This window comes from Anas platyrhynchos, chromosome 3 (assembly GCF_047663525.1).
Source record: "Anas platyrhynchos isolate ZD024472 breed Pekin duck chromosome 3, IASCAAS_PekinDuck_T2T, whole genome shotgun sequence".
Taxonomy (NCBI): Eukaryota; Metazoa; Chordata; class Aves; order Anseriformes; family Anatidae; genus Anas; species Anas platyrhynchos.
The window spans coordinates 114,617,523-114,645,156 of record NC_092589.1 but is presented as its reverse complement, the minus strand read 5'-3'; the positions used below and the strand labels follow the sequence as shown (position 1 = coordinate 114,645,156).

Here is a 27,634-nt window from a genome sequence, read left to right as displayed (position 1 = left end):
ATACAAAATGCTTCAAAAGGGGAGATTTCAAATTAGAAACCAGCCGCAAGCAGTGCCCTGTATTTAAGAGTTATCTATTGATTCCTCTCTTTCCTGAGTTTGTCCTGAACCTTTTTTTAGGTAACCTTCCTCATTAACACAGCATCCTGCAACAAGGCCTTGTTCCACTAATGATGCAGCGTGTGAATGAGAACTACTGCTCGTTCTGAAACTGCCAGCTGCTAGTTCATGGGATATCCCTTCACTCTTTGAGGCTGCTCCTTCCTTCTCAAAACCATACTGACCAGCTAGAGCCAGTAGGGCAGGCTGCTGTTACTCAGCAGCATTGGTCCAGATCACCAAATGCAGAGCTAGTGGCAGGACTCACGGCAAAGAGCCTGAGCTCCGAGGATGGCTCAGAACTAAAATTACACTATGGCTGCTCAGCTTCTGAAACTGAGAGCTGTGATGTCGAAAACCAGTTCCAAAATGGGGTTCTTGCCAATTTATAACAGTTCAGCTATCTGCAAGTCTGGTAATAACAACACAGTTAAGGGAGGAACACAATCAACATGTGAAAAGAAAGGAAATTCTCCAGTACTCTGAACTAGCATTTGGTCAGCTGATTTTGAAGGTAATGGGAGGCTGTGCACAACTTTCCAATCTACCCTGAGTTCTGACAGTAATTAAAACCAAAACAAGCCGAATTAAGATAGACATGGAACCTCTGCTAATACATATTGCAGAAGATTAATAAAATATACCACATTAGAAATAAAATAAAAAGAAAATGAAAGTACACACTAGTAGATTAGTCCCAGCTTGTAACATGTCACAGAATCTTTGATATTGAAGTGAACAGCAGAGTTTTTTTTTTGGTTACAAGTATAATTTAAGACTACCAGTAAAAACTTGGTACAAACTCAGGCTGTTAACTTCAGAGTCTGTGCATTGTAAAAAACATCTTTTCCACAATGTCTGCATTTGATCTAAGGTATCACATTTATGCAATCTCACCTCCAGTCTCCTTGGGATAGCAGCATCTTCATGTTTCTTCAGCTCCTCAAAAGTACGTAGCTCCAGATGAGCCTGTTCAATTTGGTCCCACAAATCATTCAACTGTTTGATGAGGCCCATTGCTCGAGACTGATAACCACCAAGCAAAATCTTCAGCTTCTTTTCCATCTTGGCAGCCCTCTTTGCTTCAGTTGTCATATGACCTCTGTTTATCTGTCAGAACGAAACCAGGAATTGTTTTAATTATCCAGAATCCAAAAGTTAAAAAAACAGAGGTAGTAAAAATCTGCAGAACACTGTATTGAGTTGGAGTTCTTTGATTTCTGTTAACAGATCATACACTGCGCGCTTTACAAAAACTTAGAAGAGATTTATGGATTAAAACCTGTACAATGCATGTAGCTAATTGAAGATGAAGCCCACTAACCATAACAGAGGGTGATTACACTGTATGAGTATGGTTTTTAGAGACAGGAATTGTTACAGTTGTGAGCTCAGTAGGCAGCCAAGACACACAACAGCTTGGTATGCCACCTCCCAGTCACACAGGAGATCTGTGCTTTAGTAAAGGCAAACTAAATGAAGAGAGTGTGTTCTTTTTAAATTATATTCTTTATCTGCAAAACCAGACATCTTTCAGTCCTTCTACCCCAACAGGATTAATCTAAATCATATTTTACAGAGAAAAAGAGGCAATCAGGAGCCTGAATGCAGCTCTGGATCCATCTTTTTATTGTAGAAAACCACAATGGAAATGTTCACACTGGTCCTGCTAATGAACGAATGGCCATGTCAGGGCACAGAGGCACCAGAAGGAACCACGGAAGAACCATCAGAACAGCAACTAAATTCTACCACCTATCTGCATGTGCTTTCTTAGGACAGCCAGATCAGGAGACAAAGGACTAAGAGTAAATCCTGATGATTTGCAGAGGTGGGATAGGATGGAGATGCCAACCACTGTTGGCTTCTAAAGGTACGAAAGGCATAATATAAAAAAAAAATCAACACTAATGAAAAAACACCTCAGCAACCCCCCAAAAAACCCACTGATATGATTAGAAGTCAATAGCTAGTGACCCTTCACTCCTGATAGCATCATAAGGCATTCCAGGAAAGAAGACTGCTGGCATTCAGATGTCTGGGTAGCTGAATGCTGGACTGATGACTCCAGTACACATCTTTTGTTTTGTGTTTGGGACTGTGTGAGTATGAGACTGCAAAGAAGTGAATTGGTTTGGGCTTAAAATAAAGTCACCTCACCTATCTACGAGATCTCCCATTCAGATTTACTGCAGAACCGTAATGCTGCAACCTTATTCCCTCCTAAAACATACTGAAAACCCGGTAACTCCTCGGTGGCCTCTCAAGTAACACTGCTTTTTCACAGGGCTTTTCCCTTAAGAATCTCAGAACAAGAAGGTAAGATTATCTTTAGCGAGCAGACAAGCACTGAGATAGCACAATGAATCAGCTGCCTAAGGTCAGTGGCAAAAGCCAGAAGCAAAACCCCACAATTTACAAGCCAATACCATACACAACAGATGTGAAGTGATGAGATTAAAATGTGGTATCAAAACCACAAAGCAAGTGGCATGTTAGAAGTGAAACTCTCCTTCCTGTATCATTCTGGTAAGTGCTGCCTGGTGCATCCTGGATTTCAAAGTCTTGATTTCCCCATAGTTTTCCCAAAGGACTCCACGTCAGTCCTCTAAAGCCGTAATCCAGAGTTGGGATTTGAAACCGACAAGTGATATAAATTATAAAATTCTGCCACCTGGGATACAATGCAAATAAGCCAGCGTGATCACGTTAACATGTTATAAGTGTTTCATTCAACATTTAAAAATAGAAAAGGCACCAGAGCCCTTTGCATATTTTTATACTTGTATTCAGTTGGGCAAGGTTGAACCGGCAGGCAAAGAAAAAGCTATAGGCAGTTTTGAAGCCTGATAGACAGCACCGAAGAGATCCTTAACTCTTAATACACAGAATATACCTCCGCAAAGCTGGGGGGGAGGTGCAGCATTTCACATCTCTGCACAGGGACATAAGGGCTCCTGGTCGTTCTTTTACGCTACCTTCTTAAAAATATTAAAAGCATAAAAAGAGCTCACACTTTTCAGAAAAAAAAAAAAGATTCCAAACTCAACAAGAGGATTTTGGGCTTCTCACATTTTGATTTTTGCCATAATAACAAGTATACTAGCATAGGAGATGAAAAAAAATGCTTCACATTCTCAACTGTTAGAACACAAGTCTACCTCAGAAACACAGTGGCTAAAGTAACTATCCTTGCCTCATTTCCTTTAGATATCAAAAGGATTACCATTGATCAATGAGAAAGTGGAAGTTTTTCTCTGCTTTGAACCCCACACACCATGTGTTACCCAGCATATCATCTTTTTACCTACAAAACTAAATTCTTTGTGGAAAAACTACTTTATAATCTGTTATAGTCTGATGCTACTGAAGTATGCTTTATTACGCAGCTTCACCTTTCTTTAAAATGCTTCGCTCCTTATCAATTTATTCACTCATTGAAAGCAGGTTTAGTACGTGGTGCAGTGATAAACAAAGTGAATAGTAAAGAGACAAAACTGTTAATGGGGGAATGAAAGAGAATTTTGACCTTCTAGGCTGCCTAGTTTGCTCCTGGGGAGACAGATGCAGACTGCTACACTTTTCAGATTTTGTTTGCAATGTAGTCTTTCAGTATGCCCAAGGTGCTTTAAGCATACAGAAAGGTGCCTCTTTTTCAATATTTATACAAATCTAGAGAAAATTAAATAAATAGATTAGGGATTTGTGAGGATACTCTCCGATGGAAAAGTATGAAAGCTTTAAATGTCTTCGCTGGTAAATAATATGCCATTACTGCAACAACAAATACAGCTGGGCGGCAAATGAACTGCTTTCCAATTACTGCTCCTCGATGAAAAACGCGTGCTGAGAATTCTTGATATTTAGAGATTGTGGAAGAGATGGATGCACAGGCAAAGAGAACTTTGTTTATAACAGAGATCTAATGTAACCCAGATTGCCCCACATTGTTTCAGTGTTAGAGATGATAGAGTGCTCTTGGTGTGAAATAGAACTCCAATCAGAACGTCGTCATCCTAGAATAGGTTAAAAAACAACCATTTAGAAAAGTTCCCCTGCCTTCCTAAACGAAGATCTCTCGACAACCCAATTTTCTAACCCAATGTTAAGCACTGAGGACCTGAGGACATGAAACAGTTATAAGCAATATCTCCATTGTACACAAAAGAGATTAGAGCAGGGCACCGAGCTCAGAAGCTGTAACTTATCTGCAATTTTCACCAGCAGTGGCAGTACTGGGTTGGTCTCACACTTTGACGCACTTCAGCTGGGACTCACCTTGCCTGGCTTTAGATATCCCTATCTCAGCACGGCACCCAAGCTCCTACCATATTCAGGAGAGAAACTGGCAGCTCTAGGGCACGGCTCCCCTGATCCACAGCCTCAGAAGAGGGCTGAAGTGATGCCACCACAGTCCTTACTCCTCTCTGCTGACTAGGAGAAGAGCACGGGCTGCCTGCCCCAACACAAATACCCAAGGCCAGGTAGATCAATCCCACCCTAAATGCCTACTGCTTTAATCAACGAGTTATTATAAAGCATTCTTTCTCCAAGAAAAACAAAAACCAGATCAAATCAAATGCTTGTTAAAATATCACACCCTGATGATTTAAGGATTCTGAAGTTTTCAGACACTGGGAGTTGGATGTAATATTTCCAAGTTTTTTCTGGATACACATTCTTGCTTTTAGCTACTACAGCTCCTTAGGTTGTACACTGCTATTCAGCCCTTGTTTTTCTGGTCAATTCCTTGTCTATCTTGGATTATCACAGGCCATGGGCCTCACTGCTGTGTTAAAAAAAAAAAAAAATCTCTCAAGTTTTGAAAACCAGAAATAACAGCCCTTTCTTCCTCCCCTACTTACAGAGAAATGTGAACACTCACCACCTTTCCTCCTCTCTCCCAACTACAAGATTTTAGGACCTACTACAAAAAGGTCAAAAGGAGGTCTCAGCTTTTGTAACAAATACTATTTATTAAAAATTGCTGACTTCTGCATTAATGCCAATAACTGCATATAATTTTAGTTCAAGCTTCGTAAAATTTTAAGGCTCAGATACCCAGCTAAAAATTCCAAGCAGTTATGAAGAGGTGTGTTTAAACAGTAGTCTACATTATTTGCTTTAAGCTAAGAAATGGATTTCAGTAAAATCTGACAACCGTTTCCCTCATGAACCTAGCAGAAAATGTAAAGACATTTCAAAGATTTCTCCACTTCATTATTTATTTTGTACAACTTCTTGGCCAGCTTTGGCTTGGTTGACTTTTGTACCAGCTTTAGCAAAACGGGAATAGCAAATACAGACACGGGATAAAATGGTGCCCGATCTTAGGGGAAGTGCCTTCCCCTTCATGCTCAGTAAGACTTGAACTAGAAAACAGTGTCCAGTTTTTAACACTGGATCAGAGATCAAAGAAAGTCCAAAACAGAGAAAAAGATATATTCACAGGTTCATAAAACCATCATCTAGAAAGGGAGACTAGATGAAAAATATATTTTTTTTCATCTAACAGCAACACAGAAAATAGCAGAAGACACAACAACATGTTTTAGATATCCAGAAGATCTTTGTGAAATTAGTCTGGTTTTATATCCACTTAGAAAGGAGAAAGGATTTGAATTTGGCAATGAAGTTTGAGATCGATTAGTTGTAAGGTTTAACCAAGGACAACAAAGAACAGGGAAAGACTGCATATGAGAACAAGCATCCACCAGGAAATATTTAGGAAAAAAACTCCAATGAAGGTAGGGCTCAAACACGTTTAAAACACATTTTTACACTTCCTTGTCTTGCCAAGTCTATCAAGGCCAAGTCTACCCTTCTCAGTTCAAAGGATGTTTTTTTTCCCTTTATTGTTTAGCTTTCATTCCATTAAACTTGAAGCCTCCTGCAATCCCTAAACAGCAGCAAGCACTCCTGTATTCTGCTTGATCATGCCTGATGGACAAAAAAAAGCTGAAAGAAAATTGCTCTATGTTCTTACCAGAGCCATAGTCAAAAGTAAACCAACTTATCCCATGACCTTGGAGAATCAACACATCACCCTAAAGCTGGTTAGCTTTTGCAGAGAGAAATCTTTTGCCAGTTCCTCTAGTGTGGAGGAACAGTGATACGGTTTAGTGGAAGACTGGTTAGTGTTAGGTCAGAGGTTGGACTCAGTGATCTTGGAGGTCTCTTCCAACCTAGATTATTCTGTGATTCTATACAGGAATACTCCCAACACTGCTCTAACTTCCTGCCTCTCCTCAGACCCACAAGCAACCCTTCCATGCGCACTTCTGCTGGTGGGAGCTGGATCAACTTAATTTAAATAGCAGGGTTGGTGAACTTGCCTTGTTTTGACTTGGTAAGCCAGAGCAGCTGAAAGGAGTTAACGAGCAGCAAGATGAAGAGATGAATGTCATGTCATGCTGAGCAGCTTTTGACAGCATTTCACACCATCCCTGAGCCAATGATGACTGTAATGCCCTCTGCACAGAGGTGATCTGCCTTAACGAGTTCAAAAGGTACGCTCTACAATAGCACATTTTTTAAAAAAGTTAATTACTCTACTTAAAAATATTTTACTGCTTACTGATCATTACCATTATTATTTACTGATATCTGCAGAAGGCCATTCCATCCGTCCCCAGCTGAAACCAATAACCCAAGTGCAATCTCCATGTGAACTGTTCCAGAAATCACAACACCTCGCTTTCAAGCATCACAACAGTAGCTGGTAGGGCTGTGGAGTGATGGTGCAAGGTACGTAAAGAGCAAGTGGTCTCACAGAAGTTCATAACATCCAACTGTCTAGCTTTACAGAAAGTTACTGGCTAAGTTTGTAGTCACTGCTGATCTACAAGAATGATTTCAGAGATTTTTTTTAGCTGTAAGCAAACATAGGTTATTGCAGCATCCAATAAGATAATAGGGCTGCAAGCCAAATACAGGTAACTTCAGAAAGCATCACTGCAAATCCAACATTCTCAGACCAGCCTCTTCCAGAGGCGAGGCAAAAATCTTGTGGAAGCCCATGCCACAAACCATTAGCAGGCAGCCCGGGTCCCTCTTCATACACAGCAGAAGCCCTGCAATGAGCTTACCACAGTCATTAGCGCTCCACTCCAGCAGCTACCACTACACGAGCATAAATGCAACAAGTTACTTCACAAGCAGCAACTCCCACTGGCACAACATCCACAGGCTCTGACACTACTCCACATTCGGACAGGCTCTGTAGATGTGGTGGCTTGCACCAACAAACCGTATCGATTTTTCCCTCTTTCTGTCAAAAATCAGTTTGCAAAAGTGATGGGGCGCAAAGACCTTTAGCAATGACGAGCTCTCTTAATGCTGAACTTTATTCCTCAGCACACGGGTTCCCATTCTGAACTCCGTTTTCGCATGCAAAACCTGATTTCACCAGGCAACGCACAGGAAGTCAATTGTTTTAGGCACCGAGGAAAAATTTCCCCATACTAGGAGCAACTGGCCACAAAAAAGTAACTGCTACGCAGTTCAGGTTTATTTTTACAGAACTTTTTTCTACTCTCCATTTAAAATGTTTTGGCAGAACTGGACTGAGGACATGAAGTAAGCAAATGGAAAAAGGCTTTTTTCCACACACATGAGTTACCAAGCCCCCAAAACATGACCTTAGAAGAAAGGCAACCACAACATACCGGTCCAATTTGAAGACGAATTTCAGACGTAGGCAAGATCACAGAAATAAGAATATGAAGAACCCTCTTACTGGCAGTCATCTGCTTCCTTCCAAATGTCCCCAAGTAAGTCAACAGTAAGAAAATTGCTATAAAATCAAGTATTTGCATTTCTCTCTGAAAGTAACAGTTTAGCAGCAAAAGCATAGTTTTGTTTCTCAAAGCTGTTCAACTGGCAGCCTGAGCAATGTCACCTCTGTAAGCCTTTAAGTCCTAGAGAACAGCCAAATTTGAGTAAAACTACATCTGCTTTCTTCCTGCTTGCTCATGGTGATGAAGGTTTCAGAGTGGGGTAGAGGTAGAAATGTAACTTATGGGGAAATCCAAGGACTTAATAAGTCAATTTACCTAATGGAAAGTTAAAAATGGTTTTTATTCCAGGCTTGCAACAAACACAGATGCAAGGCTCCAGCTCCATTCAGCCAGCTGTGAATTGAAGATTACTTTCCAGGTATTACAAAGCACACCTAAGGCTTAGAGGTTTTACTCAGCGATTTCCAGTCACAGGTCTGCAAGTGCTTTGCAAACACACTTCACAGAGCTCCATAAGGTAGACATCAATCCTGTTCCAGTGACAGAGGAACCGAGGGAGACATTAAGAGCTAGGTTCGTTTCACTTATCTGAGGTGCTCTAGGTGCCTCTGCAATCAAAAAAGAATAGGAACCCCAGGAGGGAAATTCAACCCTCAGGCAGGCCAAGCTGCTCTCAGGAGGAGCCTTGTCTCCCTACCAAAAACACAGGGAGCCTACGGCAACGGCAGCTTTGTTTGAGTTGGGAGGCTACAATGAGCTGTATTGAGTCGCAGCTCACAGGACTTGCTCAAAAATAGGAAACGAATAGCCACCTGCACGAGAAAGAGAGTGCATAATTTCTGGCTGTATCCATTTATCTTCCCTGGCAGGGCATTTTTTTCTTACTGTACACAGAAGTCATCCTTGGCAACAGACAAACTTTTATTTATCATATCATAGGTACGGAGGGTAATTTCATTACAGACCTCACAACTATTCCTAAATTCTGCAAGCAAAGATGTGACGTGTAATAGCCTAGGCTGATCTAATAACCAGCTGCTATGGAAAGGGGTCTGCTTCTTAACCTCAAAATAATTCATTTTCTGACGGTTCAACAAACTGAATCAGGTTAATGCCAAGTTGCAGCAGCACTGGTACAAGATCAGAGGTAACAGCAGGGGGCTCAGAGAGAGAAGGGAGCAGCACTGATGGGTTTTGGCATGAGCTGAAACAGTGGAGCATCCTAGCTACAACACAAACTGCATGCTAACCACGCTGGTACATAATTAGAAGTGTTTTCACACAGAGGTAAAGACAGTTCCTAAGAGATCTGCTATCCATCAGTGTTGCCCAGGAAAAAAAAAAAAAAAGTGTATTCCCTATAAAACTGGAACACTAAATAGATTTGCAACCCGATGAGCAAGTGCACATTAAGCAGAGATCAGGCACTGTAGTAGTGGTCTTGCATAAACAGCCAGATCTATCAAACTCTGAACAGCTTGACAGTGGAGACCACTGATAAGCCTCAAATGTGTTCTCTGGTGCCAACTACATTTCAACAAACCTTGTTTAAAAAAGAAGAAAACACTTCATAACAGCACCACAATAGTACAAATGAGTATATGTGACCAGAAAAGCAGAGCACCCAGGGATTCCACCAGAGTTTGAGTATTTGAGTTTGTGTAACTTCTCAATTCCTAGTCTTACATATTCTTATTTTCTACAGGTGTTTTCTTAGAAACAGCACGACTGAAAATCCAAGACAAAATGCAGTCTTTAAAAGCACATAAGCTAGAGATAAAATACAATCTCCAATGACCTAACAACTGATACACCTTGCAGTGCAGCACAATCCATAGATCTCCAGCTAAGACACTGGTTTGCAATGAAAATTAATTCAGAGGACTTGGGCTGCAATCAAAAACTGGCTGCTTTGGTCTGGTGCATTACCAGCTCGTTCATGGGGACAGTGCACACCGTAGTTACACAACCAGATATTGCAAATCCTGCTGCGGGATGGATATTTTACTATGCTTTGTGTACACAATGAACTAGTTTCCTCCTCTGTAGACTTTCATGAGGGATGATTTAGCAATCAACTGAAACGAGGACATAACTACCACAATGCTAAGAAAAATATTTGAATATTGCAAGCCAATATTATGAACTCCTTTCAAATACAAAGCAACGCTGGTAGGAAGTTCCTGTGTTCTGAATTACAAAGGAAAGAACTAGTTTGTTAAACAGATGCCTCTACTGTCTCATTGCACCTGATAAGCTTCCTAGCTTAACAAATATCCCAGGTAGGAATAGTTTGCTTTATAAACATGTTGCTTGGAGGAGAAACAAGTATGAGATGCTGCAGAGAAGTGGTTACTCAATGCTACTGTGCATGAGAAAACTCCATTTCCTGAAAGGCTTAATCCTGCAGGGCAGCTAGCCTCGAACAAACGTGCTAGACCTCCAGAAGTTGCTGCACAGATCAGAAAATCCCACCTGGATTCAAGCAAATCTAAGCTGTACCCCGACTCACAGCGAGGTCAAAGGGATTCACTTGCACAGACCTGAAGCACTTGCTGTTAAGGCAAAAAAGTTCACATACTAACATCTTCCCACTCTAAAGCTATGTAAGTAACACATTCAAAGAGTCTAAAATCCTCAAACAAGAAAAGAAATGAGAAGTACGACCACATGGCTGTACATTCCACTAGGAAAACCATCAGTGTATTGCGCCTTCCTGCTGCAGATGCCTGGACAGGGTATCCAGCCAAACGGAAGCTGTCCACAATTGCTCCGCTTCGCTTGCTCAAGCCCATCAATAACAGCACAAATCTGTTTGTGATATCACCATCAATTCCAGAGAGATAAATGTCATGTCAACATACACGAGACTGCCACCACTAAATCACTCAGGCAGCGAGAACAGGCCAATTAGAGGAAGACGAGCGTTTGTCCACACCATCAATCCAGCCAGTAATCTCTGAGCAATGAAGACAGTGCTAGAAATAAGCTGCCTTTTTTTTTTTTTCCCCTCTCCAGAGGATCTGCAGGGTGTTAGCAGTCCCATATGGAAGTATTAGACAGTGACTACCCAACGTGCAGCTGTCTCCAGCAACTCCCACTGAACACTGCGGGTTTTTCCTACCAGACTCAGTGCAGTCGGGAAGGGAACAGGCAGCCCCAGAAGCTGACCAGCATCAGTTTCTGCTGCTGGCAGACTATTTTAGTTTCCATTCTTCTCTCAAATGAAGTTAAGAGTACAAGCAAATATCTCAGGGTACTGAAAGGAGAGCTAATATCACTGCTTTTCGTTAAGGTTGTCAGATACTTCCCATTAAAAGAGCTGATACTGCTGATACTTCAACTGATACTGCTTTTAGACAATTTTACTCGGAAAAAAAACTCAAAATGAAGGTGAGTTTTGCCATTTCTGGAAACAGAGTAGAAAAAAATGTCATGCTTTTTTTCCTGTTGTACACTCATTTCTTCATTAAGCTGCTACACTTTTGATTTATTATTAACTAAACTCAGCCAGTGACCTATGCTGAAGGGCCTTCTAAAACAGGTCAGGCAACAGAGCTGCGCTGAATCGCAGTTTGCACACACTTGGGGAAATTTTCAGCTCAAATTTAACTCTGTCCATCTGCACTCAACAAAAAGCAGTGAAAAGCAAAGCAGGACTTCCACTGCACCTGTAGCTAGCTCTGCTGGCCCCAGCTCATGACTCGGCTGGGGTTTGGGGTATGTTGAAGGCAGCCACAAGCTTGCTCTCCCTCCTTACTATGGCACACCAAGCAATGACACCTTGGCTAGCAGAACTCAAAATTCCCAGCTAATCTGAAGCTGTTATAGAATCACGGAGCCTTGTGATCGCAGCAAGTGATCACAGCCAGAGCTAGCCAGACTTTGTTCACTCTCCCTTCTGTGGAACCCCACGCGATGTTGGTAAGTGAATTAAAAGTTTTTTCTTGACAGACCCTCCAATTTGTACTGCATTTCCTAGCTGACTACAGAGCAATGAGCGAACGCACCAGGAGTTTGACAAAGGGATGATTTGATCTGTCTTTGCTTCAATACCCTCAGCGAGCACGCCACTGGCAACTTCTCATTCAAATATTGGGCGGAGATAGACTAACAGCACGAGGAAGCCCACACAGAAGTAACCAATTCAGACTTCAGCAATAATCTGCAGCATAAAGGCACTGGGCCACACACTGAACAATGAAGAGAAAACAAAATATTCAATAGCTACTCATTAAGCAAGCACCATCCATCCTGTGCAGTAAATGAGTCTGTGGAAAAAAAAACTAGGCTGTAATCACGAAATTAAAGGCTGTCTCATAACGCATCTGCGTAGGCAAATCAAGGCTGCCAGAGGAAGGCTGCCTGTGCATTCCCTAACTTCAACCGCTTGACTTTGTGACTTTAATAATAACTCACTCTCCTAATGCAGTTTGGGGCGTAAAATACTGAAATTTCAAAAGCGTTCATACGCAAATTAGGTACAGCCCTCAGCGTGCTGGCTCGAGGCCAGCGCAGCCCCTGCTGCCCTGTAAGCCTGGGTGCTGCTGTGCTCAGAGTTTTTCTTCCTTTTTTTTTTTTTTTTAAATGGAAATGCAGCAGAGCAGAGCTCCGAAGGGTGCAGTGACAGGCTGATAGCCTTCGGCAGGGCGATGGTGCTCTCTGCTGGGCAAGCAGCAGCACGACAGGGGCTTAGCATCAGCACGGATGTGAACGGCTCGCAGCCCAAACAGGAGGCTAACAACTGGGGAAACTACGCGTGGACAAGTCACGACCAACAGACTTCACAAAACACATGCTCTTTCTGTATCTCATGTGGGAGCCAAGTGAACATTCAGCCTTTCTGGTTTCCCTCTCATGTAATTTCTGTGTCAGTATCTGTTTGAGGATGTTTACTTCCACCAATGGTAGCTATGTTGACGCTAAATACAGAAGAACTTAAAAATTTGAGTTTCCTTTTACAAAGGAAGGAAAAATGCTCACATGCCTGCATAACTTAGAGAATCTTTTAGGCTAAAATGGTATTTTGGAGAACAGTTGATGATTTACTGCAAGTGTTTTGTGGGAAGAAACCATTTAAACCTAGCTTACCTTTTATCATAAAAGCTGCGTACATTTGCATTTTTAGTGGAGCATTTGGGTGACGGTCTAGAAATCAGTGTCAAAAGGTTTGAATTGCTCTTTTTTAGTTAGTGCACTATACCTCAGATGATCTCTTCCCCACTAACACCCCTAACCGATCATACCGGGAAACTGCAAGCTGTACGTGCAACATATATACACACACAGCACTGCCAACTACTGCTGAACCAAACAAAAGCCTCAAAACAAGGAATCACCCAGTCTCAGTAAACCCACTGTTGGCTTAGTGGAGTCCTACACTGTGTCACAAACCAGATCAAGAAGCTGCTCCAAGTGGTACAACCCATCTGCAAAACTCTTCTTTTTCCTCAGATGAGGGCTCTGATGGGATTTGGATGGGTGAGTCAATAGAGTTCGTGTGTATTCCTTGTAGTTTACATTTCAAACAAACTCTCAGAACCCTTTAACTGTGCAGTTACACTGCATTCTTCCTCCAAGAAACCTGACAGAGGTTGGGAGAGCTCAAAATAGAGGAGCTCAGCAGAGCTGGAATGGAAGATAAGAAACAAATTGGAGGATGAACATGTGAAACAGACTGTGAAGTAACTCAAAAAAAAAGAAAAAAAAAAAAAGCAGCAACCCAGGAAGGGTAACTTCATCAAATCTTAAAGCCTCGTTAAGGCTTGTGACTGCTGCATTTTGAATAAATGAGCACAAGCAAGTTGGCACTGGAGAACGCTGCCCTGTACAGCTCAGAAAGCAGCAGGAAGGTCTCGTTTCAGTTCTTGCCCCCCTCGTACCAGTGCTCTCCCATAGTGCTCAGACTGCATGCAGGCACATCCGTGAGATGTTGCCATCTGACCTCTGTCATTCTGTGCTTGTAGGAAGTATTTGTGAAGCAAACACTGACACCAAACTCAAGATTTGAGTTTTAAATGTAAGCATAAATAAGCCTTGTACTTCCTGGTAATGGAGAAACACAAATATCCACTGTTTTCATTTTGGGGGACCACTGGAATTGGCTGAACCTTCACGTATGTAATAGTCAATGGCAAAGTATGCCATAAATTTCTATTAATCAGAAACCAACTCTGGATTTGAAAACAACTTGAGAGGGGTTTGGGACAGAGGTTGTTTTAAAGCATCCTTCTCTGAAGTATCTTGTACTGCCCACTACCAGAGACAAAATGAAAAACCAGAGAGAGCTGGTATCTCATCCACTAATAGCAGAGATTAAGAAACCTGCAAACAAACCGCATGGAACTACACGAGAGCAGAGGCTGACCTTCTCTCCAGGTGAGAATAAAGGGGTGACATGAGCAGTCAGTCTTACAGCTAATAGTGCAAAGGGACATTGTGCAGGAGAATACTGTAAGAATACTTTGAGAAAAGGACAGAAGGCAATTTGAACACCTCAAGAACATCTATGAAGACCCTAAGAGAATTTCTTAACAACCTTTTCAAAGGAATCCCACCAAGAGACCTAATTTATAAAGTGACCGATACCTCTTATTAAAAAAAAAAAAAAAAAAGGAACAAGAAAAAAAAAACCAGATGCAAAAGCAGACAAAAATGACACTGACCTCAAGTCTCTTCTCAAGTGACTCTATCCTGTCTTTTTTGCTGGCCAAGTTAGCTCTTGTGTAGCGGCTCTGTCCGGGCAGATACAACACTTGGCTGTAACATTCCTCCCACACCTGGTTATAAGCTTCACTTGAGAGCTCTCCATGCCCCATTCCTTGCTTTACCACTTCCATCTCTTGTGCCAGTAGATCCTGTGCCTGTTGGAAATGATGAGAAATAAATTGCAGTTACAATACACAGGGACAAGAAAATTCCTCGTTTTCAGTCCTTCAGCGCACATTTCATGGGGGCAGTTTCTCTTTGCATACCAAAAGCTCACCATCAGGTTAAGCTAACTACAAAATCTAACACAGATGCTGTGGATTATAAATGAAACCCAGGCTAGAAGGCTACTCACAGCACAACTATCCCTCATTTTATATAATTTGGCCAAACCTGACATCACTCCGCTGTAGCTAATGAAAGCTATGGCACAACCAGATATTTCATCTTGCTGCAGAAGAACAGAGATAAAAGCAGGGACCTTGAGGGGAGGGAGAACTACACAGACAGAAGCAGCTGTTCTATGCAACAAAAATCACTTTTCATTTCCTTTTGCTTGCCCTTTTCCACACAGTGTGGAAAGTCAACTTTTAAACATTAACGGATGAGCTGCATAAGCTTTTATGCAGGAAAGGCTCCTCTAACAAGCACACACTGTTTGTAGAGAATTACTACTGAGCTAGGAGCTTTCTCCTCTTACCAGTTCAGTTTCCAAAGTACATCACAATTAATGGGAAGGACCCATGTTGTTTTCACAACTCATAATACCGACAAAGAATCTAACCCACAGAGCTACACAGGCACCAAGCTCTTCACGATTTATTTGCAACTGAACACGTAAACATGTTTGCTGATCTGGATTTTGTTGATTACAAGTGGGTCTCCACCCTTTCAACAGGATTTACAAGCATTCTGCTAATTTCTGTATCACCAGCAGATATCTCAAAGGATGCTGACCTATATTGTATAACAGGAAGCACGTACTGTCCAGGAAGCATGTATTTCAAAGCATTGCTAGATTAAATCACTCCAGAGATACCAGGGAAAGAAAAATTAATCACTTGTCCTGGATGGTCAAATCAGATAAAGTAGAAGTACTCCAGCCACACCTGACAAAGTTGCAGCTTACATAAATTCAATTTCAATTAGCAGCTGTTTGTACACTGTAACTACTTAGACTAGTTGTGACAGCAAAACAGCTCCACAGCTCACAACACTGCATATACCATCACTGCTAATCCTTCCCAAAAGAACACTACATATCAGGAAAAGAAAGGTGCATTTTTTGAAGGGATTTTAGTAGAACATGCTCTAGAACAAAAAAAAAAAAAAAAAAAGGGAAAGCAAACAAACCCCAGACAGGGGTACGGATAGGAATACTACTTGGCCTGAATTTGATTTTAAACAAACAGGGAGTATTATTCTAAATGTTAGAGAGCAAGTATGAAGAAAGAACTGCCCATCAGTTAAGAGAGAAAAATTTCTAGGGACTCTGAAGGAAATTTCCAGACAAAAACTACTGGACTGTGTAACAAGTCCAAATGAAGTGACAGCAAACTCAGTTCTTGTTGTACTTCAAAACAAACAAGAGAAGGCACTCAGAGGCTGATCCTAAGGGAACAATTTGACACTGTCAGAGCAGTGAGATTCATCATCTAACTGCATTTTCCATCTTTAATTTCTCCTGCTAAGGAATCTGCAAGTGTAATCTTTCACTTAATAGCAAATTAAAGTACATACTGTGCAGTGTTTTTTTATTTTAGACTCTTGATTCATTGGTCAGCTATGGTCAAGGAGACAGATCTAAAATCTGCTTGTTTATCTGTAGAGTCACTTTAAAGTAATACGCGATTTAGGATCTGAGCTACCACAGCTCTTGTCAGAATACAAGTTACAGATAGCAGGAGTCTGCATAACAACACATGATTTGGTGGCATGTGATTTTGTCCTTTTCAATCATTTTTATTCCTGTAAGCATTTCGTAAAAGGTTACTGGCACAACTTCACAGGTGAAGCTCTTTGAAAGAGCTAACCACAGCCTTGTGTGTCTAAACTGTCTGTCACTTGGCAGCAAGCACAACATCTGTAGATGTTTAAATAAATGAACAGCCCGAACTGGAAGCCTCAGTACAAGGATATTTAGCTTGGGATTACAACGCAGAAGAGGACAGAATGCCTAGACACTCTCATTTTGTCCAGTGACAACCTGTTCTGCCTATTCAGCACTTTAACCAGGGGTACTTTAAGATCAGTTGCCACAGCCCAGCAGGCTTTGCAAGAGGCACTGCTGTGCTGGATCAAGCCTGAGAGGCATCATTAAACAACCCCATTTGCTGCTTCAAGTTATAAGCTAGCTACCACTGTCATACTTCGTCTGCACTGCTATGAAGAAAACAAATGCTTTGTAATCCTGGCTTAACAGTCAACACAGGCAGCACAGGGAGGATACCACATGGAATTGAAGTGTCTGTACTTTAATATCACTTTATAGGTCAGGCAAAGTAGAATTTGATAAATGTGGAGGGCTTATAGCTCCTACTCTCACTTCAAATGATAAACAATCACAACACATTCAAAATTGTATCCAGAAGACTGTGTCTGTGGACAAATACATCATTATCATCCTGCTGAGTGTTGAGATGAACATTAGCCCATAAGAAAAAAAAAAAAAAAACATACACTTAAGTTACCCTTACAGCTCCTCACACAATGCTCTGGAGATTTCTCAAGTCTGTACAGGCTTGAATCCACTTTCTTTTTCTTTTTTTTTCAGGTTTTGGTAATTAGGCTGTACAATTCTCACCTTCTTGAGATCCTCTTTGGAGAACTTCTCGTAAGGATTTTGTTCCAAGTAAGCCATATGTTCTGCATTGTTGGTTCCAAATCCTGGGCCTTTCCCCTTCTTACCGCTAGACTGGTCTCCAAACGGATGGTGTAAAAGATCAAAATGAAGCATAGTAATCATCTCCTTCTTTATTAGCTCTTCACTTTTCTGCAAATCTGTTAGAGGTGGCTCCACATTCAAGGGTCTCAATATTGTTTCATTAACCTGCCCAAGAATAATAATAAAAAAAATCATAAACACCGTATTACCAAAGAGCACATTAAATTCATATACTTCTATTTAAACATGATTTTAGATCAGTTAAACCACGTGAACAGGTGCCAGAAACCCTTGCTGCATGAAACAGATACAGCAACCCAAACCCAGTTGTATTTTTGGCTGCAAGTATGAAATACCTTAGAACATTTTCAACGTGAAAAGCTGAAATCAGCATAGTCAAATAAGGATTTCATTCTTTCATGATCTACCTAGGCTGTATTTCCTCCTACAATGGTTAAAACCTGCATTGTTTTCTTCAAAGTGAATTTTGTTTCCACTTACTTCTGAGGGACGTGGCAGATTTTTCTGAACAGCTTTGTGCATTCTCTTCAGTTCCTTCGCACGCTCTGCCTCTCGGAGAGCCTAGACAAACAAGCTAAGTGTTACTCCAGCTGCTGCAATACAATTGGATGCTTCTTACAAATACATGTGATAAAAAGAACTAATTCCTGCAGCAAAAGTTCCTTGAAGTACTAAAACACAGAGAGTAGGTCACACTTCGCATGACATAATTTACTGCGACTCAAGTTAACAAGAAGACTACAGCAGACTAACTGTGACAGCGATCCTAAAAAGCTATTTCAAGCCATCATATTTTCGTTCATCCCAAGCAGACTTAGTCCTTTATAAATTTTTCCACATCAGGTTTTACTTCTGCTCTAACTCTCCAAATAGGAAACCTGCCAGTAAGAGACTCTTAAATCTTTGTCCTCTTTTACGACATACTTCAGTGAAACAATACTTGTGAACATATGAAAACATGAGATTTCTTCTTACATACTGCTTTTTCTCCTTAAGTTCTTTTTTTTTTTTTCCATACAAAATAAAAAGGAAATATTGCCTAAAACTTCAGGGATGATGACCAATACCTCCGATATTCTGATCCTAGACATGTAATGCCTCCATTTGAAAGGCAGTTTGCTATTATTTTAGTTGATATTAGAAATTGATTTTTTTCTCTATTCCACACACCTAAATTATCCATGTTTATGCAGACTTCTATTATTTTATTACATGCAACAGATGCCTATATGTGCACAATTTGTTCCTCCCCAAATGGGACGCTTTAGGATACACTTAACAGATATCAGAGCATAGTTTGTGTGGTCTTAATTGTTTTGTTCACTTGTTAAAACAAACTATCACTTTCTCCAGGCTTTAATTCTGGAATAACAACAACAGAGACCCATGCACAACTTGGCTGCCTGAGTAATCCTGTGGTAACCCCCTACAAATGGGGAACAATTCACTCCTTAGTAGATCTCTGAGTATTCCACCAGCCTGCCTGAATTTGTATCTATTTTATAAAACAGTAACTTTTAACCCTGAGAATATAACCTGAAACTGAAAAATGCACAGTACTCACATGCTTAAAATTAAGCACATATATCTACTAAAAAAATGCTTTTAATTATATTTTTGAAGGAACAAAAGGAGGGAGGACATGCACATGTTTAAAGACTATCACAAAAAATGAGGCATGCTACCTAACATCAAAGAAAAGGGTTCAGAGAGAAAACTGATTCTGCTTGTATGTATGTTTTCTGTGCTGCCACCACAGTAAACAAGTACATTTTCCTGTTATTCTGTAGAAGCTGTACCACCTCCACTTAACATGTATGACACTATGAAACCATAAAATGAACATATTTTGTTTTAAAGAAATAGCACTATCTGCATTACATACACCTACCTGCTTGCGGGCTTCTATATCAGCCGTATCTTCCACAAAGGCTTCATCTACTTCATGTTCCTCAAGTTCTTTTTCTGCATTTTCCGGTAAAACAATCTCAAAGTCATTCTTTGGAGCAGGAAGGGACATGAGCCCGAGGCGCAGGTGTTCACGAGACTCTCTCTCCTATCAGAATATTAATAAGATGTGTTTCTGAATTCATGCATTGATGCACAGTATGACAAAATTCCATTCATCTGCATCAACAGATGTAAACAACACACAAGTAATACACAAATCAAATAAAAACAGAATTTTTGAGGTCTGAAAAAAGGGGACACATTACTAATCCAGGCTAGCCTATATACCACTACCCAAAATTTATTCACATAACTTACAGAGAAACTTTCTGATGCTAAAGGACAACTTTCAGCTTTCTTAAAGACAGGTACTGAAACATACAAATATATAAAGTATACAAAACAACAGCTTGGCGCCTTCCCCTACCAGTAGTGTCAGTACAACAGTGGAGACTCATATATTTGCCTTTCCAAAATTGAAAATATGTGAAAATGCATCCATACTGATGATGGACATGAGACTATTTGTAAGGCTAACTAGAATTTTTCTCACAGCAGTTGGTCACATATCTGTGGATTGCTGCACAGGACAAAAATGACGCAATCACCACCGGATCCGGAAGTCAGTGGAGTCCATACGGAAACCAAATCCCCTGTTTTCCTTTCTTATGACAAAAAGGCTAATATAGAACCAAAATACAAATAAGCCTTGTCCTTTAAGCTGAAAGAAATTCTGAAGTCAAAGAGTTATTTCTGTGAGAAGAACATGCTAAAAATTCGAAGAGGATATTCTTAGCTAGGACTAAAAAGAAACACGTCAATAGCTCTGGTGGGAGATATGCAAAGCCACCATTAGGGCTGCAGAATCAGCCACATAAAAGAAGTTCCCAAGGTGCTACCCATTAGTTATATGCCCTTTTTATGCCAAGTCTAATTGGCAAGGTACATCTGGCTGCATCTCCAGGAAAGGAAACATCTGTTGCCAAAGGTGATGAAAGAATCACGATGGACTCAGATTAATGAACACCTTAAAACCAAGTGCTCCTTATGGCAAAAATTAAACTCCTTCAGCTCAATGTTGTCAACAAGACAAACTGATTAAAAGACCCTGTAGGTAAACTGGGAAGCCAGGATGATGAGGAATTTGAGGAATGAGTAGGACTGCAAGAAAACTGAATCTTTAGATATACTTCCTGCTCAGCTTCAAAGATAGAAGTAAGACTGAAACTTAACTACATCTTCTTTGATGAGTAATTCTGGTGTGCTTTCACTAAACACAGTCAAAGCTGTTTTAACTGGCAGTATCTCTGTTCTTTCAAATAAATTCTTGACAGTATGACAATGCAAAGATTTGATTTTATCAGGTGATAAACACAGACCTGTAGGCAAATGGTAGAAATAGCACTTGTTATAAAGTTCTGGTCAGAAGATGAGAAATTAAAAACCTGAAAGTTAACAGAACATTCACCTCCACTCCGTATACAGTTCTTACCAGTTGTTTTGCATAAGATGGATCACTGTAGTCTGCCATCCCCTCTTCTGGGTTGATGTTCAATTTATCACGTAATGGAGTTCTACCAGGAGTTGTACCAACCACAGGCTTAGGAGTTAGTCCTCCACGAGGAGTTAAGCCTTCTTGTCCTTGAGAAGGTGTTCTAGAGGAAGTGCAAATACGACTTTGATTTGTTTTTTTTCCCCAAAAATATTTTTACTTTCAAACATCCGAGTGCTGCAGAAAGTTACACAATACAATTAACACATTCAATCCAGTTGCATGTGTGAGGCTGTGAAAACATAATATGCAATTAAAAGAATCAAATAAGTTATTTAAACCTATCAAAATGTACACAAGGATCTTTCAGGCACATCAACACAGTAAGAGAATCTTTAGGAACTACATCAACCCCCAGCACTGCTTTTGAGGAGAGATCACCCAGTCACCAGTCCCCATTCTGGGATACAGCAATCAGGATTTAATTGCAACCTCTGACCTCCCCACCACCTGGGGCAAGCCATTCACTCTGAATTCAGATGGCTTAACAGCTGTCCCATCTTACAACCTAATGAATTGCCCCAAAGACAGGTCTTTGCTTTAATTGATTATTGAAGAGATAATTGTATTATACTAATCACTTTTAAACACCCAAGGTTAGGCAAGATGGAGTAAGTTTTAGATTCTGTAGGCCTCAATTGCTACTTCTCTAGACGGACAAGAAATATTGTTTTCCATCCTACTGAACCTACTGCATGAAAGAGTGTGACTGTATCCCGGGCCATGTCTGTGCACTTTACAAGTTTTCTCTTGGCCACACAGTGTGAGAAACACAAAATTAAAAAAAATAAAAATGGTAAAACACTGGTAAACATCCCAAAGAAAACAGGTTCAGGAAGGGGTAAAATTGGTATAAAAAAACCTACGCTATGGTACTCATCTGCACCTAAGTAAACATGTTCAGGCAGCAATGAAAACTGAATGTGCTGTAGAGAATAACCCTGGCAGAGACAAACAGGACAAGATGGTTTAATACATTATTTCCACTACTAGTAACTGTAATTCTGCAGTGCCAGTAAGATGCCATAACAGTGGATAAACAGTTGCATACAAGGCCTGACATGCTCTACTGGTCCTCTTCTAAGGGATACCACAGTGCCTTATTAACTGAGCATGGCTGTGAGTAGCCAGTGACAATTTTCTTTCACCTGAGGCTGTTCAGACTTTTAGGAACTCTTTTAGAATAACAAATACAGACAGTAACATTTGCAGGATGATACCCACAAAAAAGCAGAAGAAAAATCATTTTGTGTTTTCAAATGACTGTTTCATAGGATATATTTACTTTGTTGATCATACTAGCAAAAAAAAAAGCTTTATGATAACTTTTCAGGAGAAACAGTTTCTAGGTAAGTGGATAGCTTTTTTTCCAGTTGTCTCAGTTACACACAATGTTTAAATACCCGTTAAATTTTTCAACATGTAAGATTCAACTTTGTAATTCTTACTACTATGACCTGACACAATAAAATCTAATGGAAGACAACAACTTCCATAAGGAGCTTACATCAAAATATTACAGATTTCATGACATCGTAGGAAAAAAAGGTGTACCTAAATACTTCCTCTATTTGCCATTAGACAATGGCTCTACTTTACTACTCTGACTGCTTAAGTTAGAGCTTCCTTTTATTTATTGTTAACAACCTCGTGGATTTTTTTTCCCCTCTCAAGGTCTTGGATTTTCAAACTGATATGGAACTATGAATTATAGCAAGCCAAATGGACACAAAGCTACCATACTTACACGGGCAAATCTGAACTTCAGAAGCTAAGAACACACACAGAAAAACCCAAACCCCACACCGCAGAAGACAAACAGACAAAAAAAAAATCAGAATGTCTTTAGAATCAGAATGTTTTTTTGATATAAAATAACCCAAATGAGCAGCCAGATCACTCCGGGCCAAACCCTATATTCATTCTGCACTCCACTGACTCCAACAGATCATTTGTGTAGATCCAATTAAAAGAGCAGGGCTTTTGCATACAACTTTTAAATAACAAAATAAAGCTGCTTTTGAAAAGCTGCCATAAAGGTCCCTTTTATTTCATTCTCTGCTTTTCCTAACGGCACGGTACAAGTATAAATAGAACCTAAGTTGAAAAATTTGACAGACAAAATGTACAAAGTGTAATATTTTTTAGCTCTATGCTATTTGGCTTTTGTGGGATATATATTTATTCAGGACCCACTCTAAGAGCTAAACTAACAATTCCATACTATTTAGATTGGCAGTATAAGAAATATTTTATTTTGGATATATATGGCTTATAAAATATTTACCCCAGCTTTTCAAAAGTTCCAAGTGGGTTTGGCTAAGGGACCTCCCACACCTTCAGCTCAGAGGTAATACTTTGGAAAGGCTAGAATCCACACGCAGAATGACATGCCATCTTACTATTTATACTCCTGTATTACTCCCGTATAACTTATATTGCTCCAGACCGCAGAAGAGCTCATGTTGGACCAAAATTCCTTCAAACTATACATATACAGATGAAGATAATGTGGCTGAGCTTGCAAAAGACACAGAAAAGGAGAAAGTTGTTCAACAAGAGACTGAAATAAAAGGGGGTTAGAGTTTGTTTTGCAGCACTGGTCATATCCTGTTACTTTACACATTGACAGCCGCTTCCTTCAGCCCATCAGATACGTGCTCAGCCAAGCACCCGTTACAAAAACACATCTTTATTTTATTTTTTTTTACCTGAAGGGCGTGGAAAGCACAGTATTTGGAGTCTGAACAACCTGCCTCTGGGGAGTTACCCCTGAAAAGTCACTTTCATGCAAGGGTGTGTTAAGACCTCCTTTCAGGGGGGTATCCACATTGGTGAGAGCCATCAGGTTCTGTGCTTCCTGTGGAACAGACAGCACAGACAGTACATTAACCAAGACTTTCAGAATCACTCTGCTATACATGTTTCACAGATTCAGTATCAACAAGAACAGCTGAAGGGCTATTTGAATATCAACCGGTTTGTAGAAAATGTTTAACCCTTTTTAACACCAGTACACAGGTTATTTACAAACCCTACAGTTCTCCTGAAAGCAATTTTAATCTTCATTGCCAGTCATATATGTTAACAATTGGAATTGCAAAAATGAGTGGGTTGACTGATGTTTCAAATTCCTTTGGTTTGTCAGACTACGTAAATTTGCAAGATTCATTACTGACTCAATACTCAAGTCATTATCAACATGTCCTTTTAGTTTTTTACAAAATAGCAGCAGTGATTTCATTTAGCCATTTCCCCACATACAACAACACATTACCTGGTGCTATCAGTTTTTAAAAGAACTGAGACATTCACACAATCACTGCAACACGAATGTAATTCAGAGTTGCACAGCTAGGGTTTTTAAGAATCCCCATCTTAAGTGTTTTTAAGCAAGTAAAGTGCTAGAAAAATATTATTTTATTGTTTTAGTTAATTACTTTTGGTTAATTGAAAAAAAAAAAGCTGGATACCAAACTAAGTTGAAAAAAACATAAAATAAATTATTTAAAGGATGTGAGTTACACAAAGAGAATCTATACAAGGTACCAGGAGAATGGTTAAAGCTAAACTTGCCAACAAACAACTGATCAGACAGAAGTGGGCCTGCATCTATGCCTTTCAGTGTGTCCTGCAGATCGTGTACCAGTTCAAACCCCAGTAACATACAACATCTAAGGAATGTTTTGGTGGTACTTACATATTTTATTTAACTGACCACTGCACTAAACCCACAAGATTATTCTGTCCGTTTATACTCTACCTGCAGGATCCTGTCTTGTGCTGCTGGAGTTTTCGGAGTCCTCAAGGCTATGCTGTTGTTGGTCACATTGTATTCAGACAACAGAGTGCTGGAAGCTGAGTTTGTAATTCCAGATTCTTCAGCAGTTTGGCGTGCAATCTCACTCGCCTGGCCGACTTTTACAACTTCTTCAAGTTCTGTATCAGATATCTTTAAAAAGAAAACAACCACAAACACATTATCTTTAGAAAAACTAAACGCCTGTTGTACATCAGAAGGTACTTGACATTTGTTTTAAAAGCACTACAGAACAGTCTCCTCACACCATTACCCACTTCCCAGGTGTGTACTACATTAGTGCCACTTGTATGCTGAAACCAACTAAGGAATAAAACTTTGGTTTCTAAAATATTGCCACAAGATACACCCCATTCCCATGCACAGAAGGTCCAAACACATAATACAACACATCTCCCTTGACATTTCCCACCAACTCCACTTGAAAAAAATCACTCCAAGATCAATCTTCCACCTAGGCTTATGGGTTTTGATCAGGTTATGCCTTCCTGCAAAGAGAAAATCCCCAGGTATAGTATGATCACAAGATCCAACTGACAGAACAGAAACTGCTGATTGGCACTGGGCGTTTAAGTTGGTTATTGATCAATGCGCTATTTACCTGAGGTGCTGGAAGCACTAATTTACTTCTTTTTTTTGTGAACTCTGACACCCCACTGGTCTGCAGAATAGCTGAAGGCAAGTCTGATTCTTTTTTCCGCTTCATATGCTGTTTGTCTTTTTTGCGCTCTCGTCCTTCCCTTTCACTATTAATACAGAGAAGAGAATCATTTTAGAACAGTTACAAAGTAAAACAAAGAACAAAAAGCCTGTACCCTAGCAAAAGCTGGATATGCTGAAATCATGTTTTGGGAAGAGTGAACTGACTTGTGGTGTACAAGTTAAGTGATTAGATAGGGTCTACAGATCTTGCTGCAGAACCTACAACAACAGTGTGTAATGCTTTTACATTACAGAACTAGGCAACAGGTGGTTGTTGCTTCAGCTACAGTCAACAGGGTTATGAAGCAAGACAAAATGCCCATTCGGGAATTTACACAGTTAGAATCAGTGGGTCCTCTTCCTCCGGCAGCTGCTAAAGGAAGAATATTTTCTGTGGAATATGGGACCTAAGTTCTCAGCGTTTAATGAATATGGTATTTTCTTCATACAGCAATGGAATCAGTCTGTGAGATCATAACTTAGCAATACATAGCAGTTTGAACCTCCTACCAGACTCTCTAAACTAAAAGACATACATAAAGAATTAAATATACCACAAGCTAATAAACCAAACTGCATGTAGTACTGGACCTACCCTCTCTGTAAAAAGCACAGGGCAGGAGGAACAGGGAATGCAATTCTACAATTAAATACGTGCCATACTGCTGCTGCTGAAGATATGCCTTTGAATTCTCAACTGAGTGGTGGGAGATTTGTGGCAGGGGAAGAAATTAAGCATTTAAGGAAATTCTACTTAAGATTATTAATTGAATTATTACACTATTTTCCTATCAAAAGTACTACTGCAATAAGTAAAAGTTACTCCTATAAGCAACATTTATAATGTTTTGACTTGGAGAAAGGACTGCAATATTATGAGTAATCTATTGCTATAACAAAATGAACCTCAAACTCAAGATTTCCATATAAAGAGCGCCAATGTCTATAAGGTCTTCTATTCTCATGCAGAAAAGGTTAATAAGATCTTTTAGAAAGATTAAAAAAAAAAGACAGATAATCTTTTTTTTTTTTTTCTGCACAAAAAAGTGCAGAAAAAGACCTGCACTAACATCTGTCACATGGAAAACATAACCCCTGCCCAAGTTCTATTTCAGACACTTCCAGGACCTAGTACATTTCATTATTATTTATTGTATTTATCTTTATATACTTATATATATGCCAAATACATGCTTATGTATGTATAACATATGTATATTGTTTATAAATTTATAGACTTTTGACTATACATTTTATGTTTTGTATAAATACGTTATATGATTTATTAATATATATAACGTACATAAAATATATATAAGCACATACATATGTATATAAACACATCAGCATGCACATATTTTTTGTGTGTTTGTTGGTTTTTCCCCCAATACACTGTTCCCTCCCTAATATAACACATACTTACGATCTTAATTCTCCATCCAGGTCTTGCTGACGTAGCTTTCTGAAATCTGCATCCAGAATCTGATAGTTTTCCTCTGATGTATCATAAAAACCAGGTGCGGGTTTCTTTTCAAATGGAATTTCTGCATTATAATCCACACCTCTCTTCTTTTTCCTTTTTTTCTGTATCTCAATCCCAGCAGCTCGAAGTTCTCGTCTCTTCTGAAGAGCAGCAAGACGTCTAAAGAAACAGTAATACTGTGATTTGAAGTGCCTACCCATAGGTGGCTCCTCTGTCCCAAGAGCTGGTACTATCATCAACTGCTGGTGTGATAGCACTGCATGTATTCATACGAAAATGTATTCATGAAAAAGTCTGATTCTGAAATGACTTAAGCCTGACTATATACATTCTATATGCTCCAGAGTCCACAAAAGAAGCCCCAGCATCTAAAGCTAAGCACAAGCTTACCTAGCTTCTTCCAGCTGCTTCTCTCTTGCTTTTCTTTTCGCCTTCTTTCCCTGCGTATTAGCCAGACGAGCTCGAGCTTCAGACAGCATTTCAAGTTCATCTGCAATAGTGTAGATAAATACAATATACTTAAAAATAGCAGTAAGGGGAAATGTGACATTAGGGTTAGAAAGCAACGTTTAAAAGCTGAATGAATCAATGTTTTCACAGGAGCTGTGCATGATCGCTAAACTTCAGTTTTCTTCAAGTTGTTGCAATATATTTTCTAATTAGCCTGATGAAGCAA

General features: G+C 39.9%; 1 protein-coding gene across 2 annotated transcripts in view; it reads right to left on the bottom strand.

Moving 5' to 3' along the window:
• Positions 1-27,634, bottom strand: part of CDC5L (cell division cycle 5 like) — a 34,347-nt gene that overhangs the window by 676 nt on the left and 6,037 nt on the right. For both annotated transcript variants that reach the window (XM_027455331.3, XM_027455332.3), the window contains exons 5-15: positions 27,349-27,448; positions 26,899-27,117; positions 25,375-25,519; positions 24,717-24,905; positions 23,665-23,813; positions 20,894-21,056; positions 19,343-19,507; positions 17,932-18,012; positions 17,350-17,595; positions 14,504-14,701; positions 997-1,209 (exon numbers count right to left, since the gene is read on the bottom strand). In XM_027455331.3, the coding sequence (XP_027311132.1) occupies positions 997-1,209; positions 14,504-14,701; positions 17,350-17,595; positions 17,932-18,012; positions 19,343-19,507; positions 20,894-21,056; positions 23,665-23,813; positions 24,717-24,905; positions 25,375-25,519; positions 26,899-27,117; positions 27,349-27,448 (1,868 nt within the window). The remainder of the gene's footprint in view (positions 1-996; positions 1,210-14,503; positions 14,702-17,349; positions 17,596-17,931; positions 18,013-19,342; positions 19,508-20,893; positions 21,057-23,664; positions 23,814-24,716; positions 24,906-25,374; positions 25,520-26,898; positions 27,118-27,348; positions 27,449-27,634) is intronic.